General features: G+C 35.8%; 1 protein-coding gene across 1 annotated transcript; it reads left to right on the top strand.

Moving 5' to 3' along the window:
• Positions 1 to 424: 424 nt before the first annotated feature.
• Positions 425 to 1,489, top strand: LOC112014206 (uncharacterized). The gene has a single exon (XM_024046586.1). It carries the CDS (start codon positions 425 to 427, stop codon positions 1,487 to 1,489), a length of 1,065 nt encoding a protein of 354 aa, XP_023902354.1.
• The last annotated feature ends 6,508 nt before the right edge of the window (positions 1,490 to 7,997 follow it).

Raw genomic sequence — 7,997 nt, 5'->3', positions numbered from 1 at the left:
AATTTGATGGTATGGAAGGAATTGACATGAATGCAGATTCTTTACCAAATCAGGACTCTAATACTTTACTTAGTCCTGTTTCTTCGGAGAATCAAGCCTCACAGATTCCCATACTTCCAGTAAATGGGTTTTCCTATTTCCAAACTTTAGAGTCCACGTCAATCAAATCTCCTTTGCGAGATATCTCAAACTCACAGGGAACTCACCAACAAAACACTCTTTTACTGGGACCAAAGTGGACACGTGTTGCACGGATTGCATCAGGAGTTTCTGAAATTTTGGATGTACATGCAGGGGAAAAAAGAGTTTTGCATTCAGCTCTCAATCATCGTGGGTTACTAAAGAATTCCAAATCGGTTTCCCAAGATGATAAAGAAAATAATCTGCTATTGGCAGCGGCTGGTCTCCAGTCCCACCAAGGGCCATGAGTCAGTTGTGTTGGAACTGTCGGGGGCTTGGGAACCGGCCGACAATTCAGGAGCTTGGTAATTTCGTCCGAGCACAAGATCCCTCAGTAGTATTTTTGGCCGAGATGTTACTGGATGAAGCAAGGCTTGGTAGTATTCGTGATACTCTTCAATTTGGTCATCATCATGGGGTTTCAAAAATTTCCCATGGTGGTGGTCTAGCTCTCTTTTGGAAAAAGGATTTTCATTTGTCAATTGAATCCTTTTCTCAAAATCACATTGATGTAGTGATAAATAAGGGTAAGGATAATGCTTGGCGTTTCACAGGAGTTTATGGGGCGCTTGAAACTCACTTTAGAATGGAAACTTGGAATCTGATACATGAGTTACAAAGAAAATTCTCACTACCTTGGCTGTGCGGTGGTGATTTTAATAAGCTTCTTAAATCCCATGAGAAGCATGGTGGTCGTCTAAGACCTTATGGACAAATGGAAAAATTCAGAGAGGTTTTGGATGAATGCAACTTGTTAGATTTGGGATACGTGGGTAACAAGTTCACTTGGTCTAAGAATTTTCCCAATGGAGGGATGGTATGGGAGAGACTAGATAGGGCCGTGAGCACAGCGAACTGGATCGATTTCTTCCCAGCCACGAAGATGCAAACCTTATCTTGCGTGTCCTCTGATCATAGCCCGATTTTGATTTTGCCGGTTGGTTTTATTGTTAAATCACAACGGCCCTGGTGCTTTGAACAGATATGGCTCGAAAATAGGGGCTGCCATGATACAGTGGTGGAGGTATGGGACAGGGCAGTATCGGGTTCACCCATGGCAGCAGTGGTATCAAAACTTGAAGCTTGTCAACATAAACTAATGCAGTGGAGTAAAAACTCCTTCTGCAACGTCTCTGTAGAACTGAAGGAAAAAAGGAAGTTGCTTCAGGTTGCCGAGAGGGAAGCAGCTCAAGGGAAGAATGTTGAAGTCTTCATGCAGCTCAAATCTGAAGTCAGAGATTTACTAAGATTAGAGGAGAAAATGTGGCAGCAAAGGAGTCATGGACATTGGATGGTGTCTGGGGGATAGAAATTCCAAATATTTTCACAACCGTGCCTCTCAATGATTTCGGCGGAACAACATTTCAGAGCTCCGTAACTCTGAGGGTGAGCTGGTTTCAGGTGAAGAGAATATTTCGGCTATGGTGACAAATTATTACTCAAGCCTATTCACCTCATTAGGTCCAGTTGGAATTGAGGACGTTGTGCAGTTCACAAAATCAGTGGTGACAGAGGAGATGAATAGCAACCTGATTGGGCTTTTTCTAGGGAGGAAGTGGAATTTGCTCTAAAGCAAATGGCACCCCTTAAGGCTCCAGGACCCGATGGCATGCTCCCTATTTTTTTCAAAAAATTTTGGAACACTGTTGGAGATGACGTGGTTGAAGCTGTTCTCTCATGCTTGAATTCTGGAACTATTTTGTCAGGTTTGAATCACACCTTTATATACCTTATTCCTAAAGTTAAAAGCCCTGAGTATGTCACTAAATTTCGGCCTATCTCTCTTTGTAATATTTTATATAAACTTGTGTAAAAAATGCTTGCTAACAGATTGAAAATGGTCTTGCCTCATATCATATTGGACTTTCAAAGTGCTTTCCAATCGGACAAGGCAATATCCGATAACATTCTGGTGGCTTTTGAATTACTTCATCACATGAAAAGGAGGAAGTTAAGGAAGACAGGGCACATGGCTTTGAAGTTGGATATGAGCAAGGCGTACGACAGGTTGGAATGGATTTTTCTCCAACGGATTATGGAAAAAATGGGTTTTCACCCGAGATGGGTTGGTTGGATCATGGAGTGCATTACATTAGTTACTTACTCGATGTTGATAAATGGTGAGCCAAAAGGTCATATTGTCCCGACGAGAGGTATTCGCCAAGGGGATCCCCTTTCCCCTTACCTCTTTCTTTTATGCTCGGAAGGTTTGAGTGGTCTCATTGAGCAAGCGATGAATGAAAGACACATTGAGGGTTTTTCTCTTTTTAAGTACGGCCCTAAGATATCTCATCTATTCTTTACAGATGACAGTCTCCTTTTTTGTCGAGCACGAGTGGAAGATGTGTTGAAAATACAAGAAATATTAGGGAAGTATGAAGTTGCCTCGGGTCAAAAAATAAATTCTGAAAAAACTTCCATCTTTTTTAGCAAGAATGTTCCTATGTCTGCAAAGGAACAAGTGAATAATCTACTGGAAGTCCTAGAAATCAGAGAATATGAAAAGTATTTAGGCTTGCCAGCAGTGGTAGGGCGAAATAAAAGGGCTAGCCTAAATTATATCAAAGATCGAGTTTGGGACAAACTTCAAGGTTGGAAGGAAAAATTATTATCATAGGCGGGTAAGAAAGTTCTATTGAAAGCAGTAGTTCAAGCCATTTCGACTTTTGCTATGAGTTTCTTTTGATTACCGGTTGGGCTTTGCCAAGATATTGAGATGCTCATTCGTAAGTTTTGGTGGGGTCAAAAGGGTGATAGGAGAAAAATTCATTGGAGTAAATGGGAGGTGTTGTGTAGACCAAAAATGGAAGGGGGGGGGGGGGTTAGGTTTTAAGGACTTATGTAAGTTCAATGAAGCTATGCTAGCAAAACAAGTATGGAGGTTGTTGCATGACACGGAATCTCTATTTTACAAAGTGTTCAAAACAAAATACTTCCCAAACTGTTCTCTGTTTGAAGCAAAATCCTCCTCCGGCTCTTTTGCTTGGAAGAGCATTTTATGGGCAAGACAATTGATTGAGAAGAGGGCACGGTGGAGGGTGGGTGATGGGCAATCCATTAGGATTTTCCAAGATGCTTGGTTACCAACTGAAAGTGGCAAAATCTTTTCACATCAATCTGATTTAGCTCCGAATGCAAAAGTAGTTATGCTCATAATCCCAGCCTCGGGTTGGTGGAACATTCGCCTCATTGACCGGTACTTCCATCCACCAAATGCAAAGCTTATAAAATCTCTCCCTCTATGTTCAATCCCACAGTCAGATATGCTGATTTGGCCAAAGGAAAAAACAGGAATTTACTTTGTCAAATCGGGGTACAAGCTTCTGTGTGAGTGGCAAAAGGTGGAGTTGAATAAACCACAGATTCCTGACACTGAAAAGAACTTTTGGAGTAGTATTTGGAAGATAAAAGTCCCAAGGAAGATTAAGCATTTCCTTTGGAAAGCATGTGCCAATTTGTTGCCGACAAAGGAAAATTTGATGAAACGAAGAATCCTTCAAGACTCAGTGTGTCAGCGTTGTTTGAATGGTTTAGAGGACGTGGTACACTCTTTGTGGAGCTGTGATGATTTGAGGGAGGTTTGGAATGTGGTGGAGTTTGGCTAGGTGCACGGTTCAGGAGTCTAGTTGACCTCTTTCTCTAAGCTTTTGAAGCTCATTCAAACAAAACCACACTTGGTTGCTCTGTTTGCAGCTTTGGTGTGGTCTATCTGGTATCACAGAAATAAGCTTCATCTGGATGAACCATCTAGACCGTTGGGATAGATTAGGAGTTTTGCTCGGGATTACATTCGTGATTTTCAAAATCTGACTTGTATTCCTTCTTGCTCAGTTTGCACAACCCCTCGGAGATGGTGCCCACCTGTAGATGATGTGTGGAAGGTAAATTTCAATGGTGCAATGTTTGGTGAGTTCGATGAAGCTGGAATAGTTGTGGTTATCCGAGATTCCAGGGGTGAGGTGAAGGCTGCTTTGTCAGAAAAGATCAAGAAACCACCTACCGTAGATGTGCTGGAGTTGCTTGCTGCCAAGCGAGCGATGACTTTTTCACTTGAAACTGGTACGACTCGGGCACTAGTTGAAGGAGATTCTGCTACAGTGATCAAGGCAATCCAACTCGGTGGTTGGGAGTTAGCTCAGGGGGGTCACCTTATTCATGATATCTCTATTTTAAAAAACTCTTTTCAAAGTATTTCTTTCTCTCATGTTGTATGGCAAGGTAATGCAGTTGCACATGCCTTAGCCCATAGAGCTAGACATTCTTTTCCTTTATCTGTCTTGGTGGAGCATGTTCCACAAGACATTGTTTCTTTCTTTTTGCATGATCTTCGTTTTTCATAATAAGAAGTAGCAGCACGTACTCTTCCTTCTCAAAAAAAAAAAAAAAAAAAAAAAAAAAAAAAAACATTGTTATTGTCAATGATGATTAATCCCCTTAATAGTTTGAAACTTTCATATTTGTAAACTAATAAACTACAAAGCCACACATCAATTAATATCATAGATTATATATTAGATTATAAATGTAATTAACTATGTATCGTCATAAATCCAAGATAAATTAATTTTCTTTTTAAAAAATAATATATTTTTTTTCTTTTTGTTAAATTTATGTTTCAACAATGATATTCAATTCTCTATATAAAATTAACCTTAGTTTTAGTTAGTATTATTCATTAAATTATGAATTTAATACATCAAATTAACCTCAATTTGATTAATTAAAATAATTTTATTTAATTAATATATCCATATAAAAGGTCTCACATAAATCTTTCGCCTTATACCTTAAATTAGGTTGGGCCAGCCCTGTTGATAGATAACAGCCGGGGAAGAGACAGAATTATTGATCGGCATGAAAATGATGGGGGAGGCAACTGTGGAATGTCATTGCAATTAATACCTGCAGGGTTCATCTCCCTTTTGATCATCTTCTACAAGTTCAAAATCTTACTGCACAGTGACTATCCAAAAAAAAAAATCTTACTGCACAGGCTTTTAAGTTATAACAACGCACCAGTGCTAGCTTCAGCGCAGGCTACTTTCCCATACATATTTCCTGTCAGCAAGTTCTTGCAGCCGGGCACCTTTGACATTGTAAAAGCACCACCATTTATGAAATTGACCGGAACTCGTTAAGGACACCCCTTAAAAGCTTTTAGAATTGAAGCATATTTAAGTGTAAAACTCAAATTTGGAGCTTTTATGAAAAGCACTAAAATTCATTATTTATATTCTATAAATCCATTACTTTAAAAATACTATTCACTTTAATTTGACAAAGACTCAAAACGCTACAAAGATTTTCACGCTCCTCTTAATTTTAACCCTTTTACTGAAAAAAAATTTATTGTTTAGAGCATTTGGCAAATTAAAATGAACGGTATTTTAAAACTTTGGATTTATAAAGCATGAACAGTAATTTGTAGAGCTTTTTGGTTTTCAACCTTTTATTTGTTCAAAAATCATATTTATTGTTATACTTAAAATGTTTCTCTTTAGTCATTATATTTTCAAAATATTGTATCAAAATGTTCTTATCATAGATGGAAAAATGTTGATGTGACATACAAACATCATGCCACATCATAGACTCCATGTCATTAACTTGCGGCCTCAGTTTCCTGAATTAAAATTTACTGTGTTAGTATTTTTCCTTATATAATATTACTATAACTCTATAAGAAACTTTTTGAAATATTTTAAAGGTAAGGATGATTTGGGAACAAATGTCAAAGATTGATGACCAAATATACAATTTAATCAAGGTCATGTTGATTCTCAAATATATATATATTATATATACAATTTAACCTAAAATGTATTAGCTTGTATGGAAAATTTGACACCATATTCATTATCCCACTCATTATGAAGAGTTCATTTTGTAGTTAGGTATTAATGAATAAGATCATCTAGAGTTTTCAAGTAATTTCTAAAATCTCCCTCTAAAAAAGAAAAGTAATTTCTAAATTTTTATTCATACACTTTTCTATCTTCTTTACAATAAAATAAAATAAATAAATCCTATTCATACACTTTAAATTGGATTTCTTCAAGTAATCAATAATCTAAATAAATAAATATGGTATTAATTGATGACGTTAAAAAATTAAACCACACATTTAAAATGGATGAATAAAATTTTAGGATCCAATAAATAGAGAAATGCTCTTATAGAGAAAGTGGGTCCAAATGAAAAGCTTGAATTGCCCCAAAGTTGACAACGGCATTGATTTCTTTTGGGAAACTTGCTTATTTAAAATGGATGAATAAAGTTTTAGGAACAAGTAACAAACTCTAAATAGATAAACGGAGTCCAAACTCCAAATTCCAAGCGTATGCTTGAATTGTGCCAAAGCCGATAATGACATTGATTTTTTTCGGAAAGTTGCACAATTCATTATTCATAATGTATAAAATCATAACTTTAAAATATTATTCACTATAATTTGACAAACGCTACAAAGCTTTTCAACTAAATGAGGTTTAACCCACTTAAAACACCTAAAACAAAACCAAACAATCCCATGTAGATTTAATTGAAAAACCTTTTAGCGTTTGGAGCATTTGGCAAATTAAAATGAATAAGTATGAACAGTAATTTGTAGAGCTTTTTGATCTTCAACCTTTTATTTTTGTTTAAAAATCATACTTAAAATGTTTCACTTTGATTCTTATATTTTCAAAAAATTGTATCAAAATATCCTTATTGTCAACTGATATATAGAAAATGTTGATATGGCATGTGAACACCATGTCATATTATAGAGTCCACGTCATTAGCATGACATGGGTTTCCTAAATTAAATTTACTACATCAGTATTTTTTATACATGAGAATGAGATTACTATAAGAAAATTTTTGAAACATTTTAAAGAATAAGAAAGATTTGGAAACAAATCTTTACAAATGTCAAAGATTGAGAACTAAATATACATTTTAACCTAAAATATATTAGCTTGCATAGATAATTTGACACCATACTCATTAGTCATTAGCCTGCCCAATTAGTACTAAGAGATCATTTAGTAGTTTAGTATAAATGGATAAGATCATGTAGATTTTTTATGTAATCTCTAAAATGTCTCTCTCAAAAAAAAAAAAAAATAATATATATATATATATATAACAAACCTGGATGAATAAAATTTTAGGATCCAATAACAAACTCTAAAATAGAGAAAGGCTCTTATAGGGAAAGGGAGTCCAAACAAATAGGAGTACTTTTTTTTTTGAGAAAAAACAAACAGGAGTACTTGAATTGCCCAAAAGCTGAAATTGAAATTGATTTTTTCGAAAAGTTAGACAATTTCGTGGAAATAAATAGTGACTATAAAAGGACAACTTGCATTGATTTTTTTTTCTTTTTTGGAAAGTTGGACAGTTTTGTGGAAATAAATAGTAACAATATAAGGACAATTCGCAATGTCTGATTTTTTTTTTTTTAGGGGGAAAACTGTAAATTCATTGAAATAAAAATCAGCCTAAAGTACATGAGAAACTTGTGACGGAACTTCCTCCATCCACACTAAAAAATCTTGAATGTTAAGTGCATGTTTGGCCAAACTATGGGTCCGTTTAGATTGAACTTATTGTTACTGAAACTGAAAACTGAAAACTGAAAATACTGTAGCAAAATAATTTTTAAATGTATAAATAGTACCGTGGGAGTCATTTTTAATGAAAAAGTTGATAAAAAATGAAATTTGTAGGTCCGTAAACAGTGCACAAATGCACTGTTCATGAACAGAAGTCAACAAATGCAGCTACTGTTTATGTGAACAGTAGCCGCACAGTTCTGCTTTGCTCCCTCT

The sequence above is a fragment of the Quercus suber genome, unplaced genomic scaffold (assembly GCF_002906115.3).
Source record: "Quercus suber isolate HL8 unplaced genomic scaffold, Cork oak 2.0 scaffold_8, whole genome shotgun sequence".
NCBI lineage: Eukaryota > Viridiplantae > Streptophyta > Magnoliopsida > Fagales > Fagaceae > Quercus > Quercus suber.
The sequence above is the reverse complement of the archived record's forward strand: the minus strand, read 5'-3'. Positions and strand labels throughout refer to the sequence as shown.

What these genes read in the sequence shown, in the direction of transcription:
- LOC112014206 (XM_024046586.1), top strand. Translation starts at nt 425, where the DNA reads ATGAGTCAGTTGTGTTGGAACTGTCGGGGGCTTGGGAACCGGCCGACA.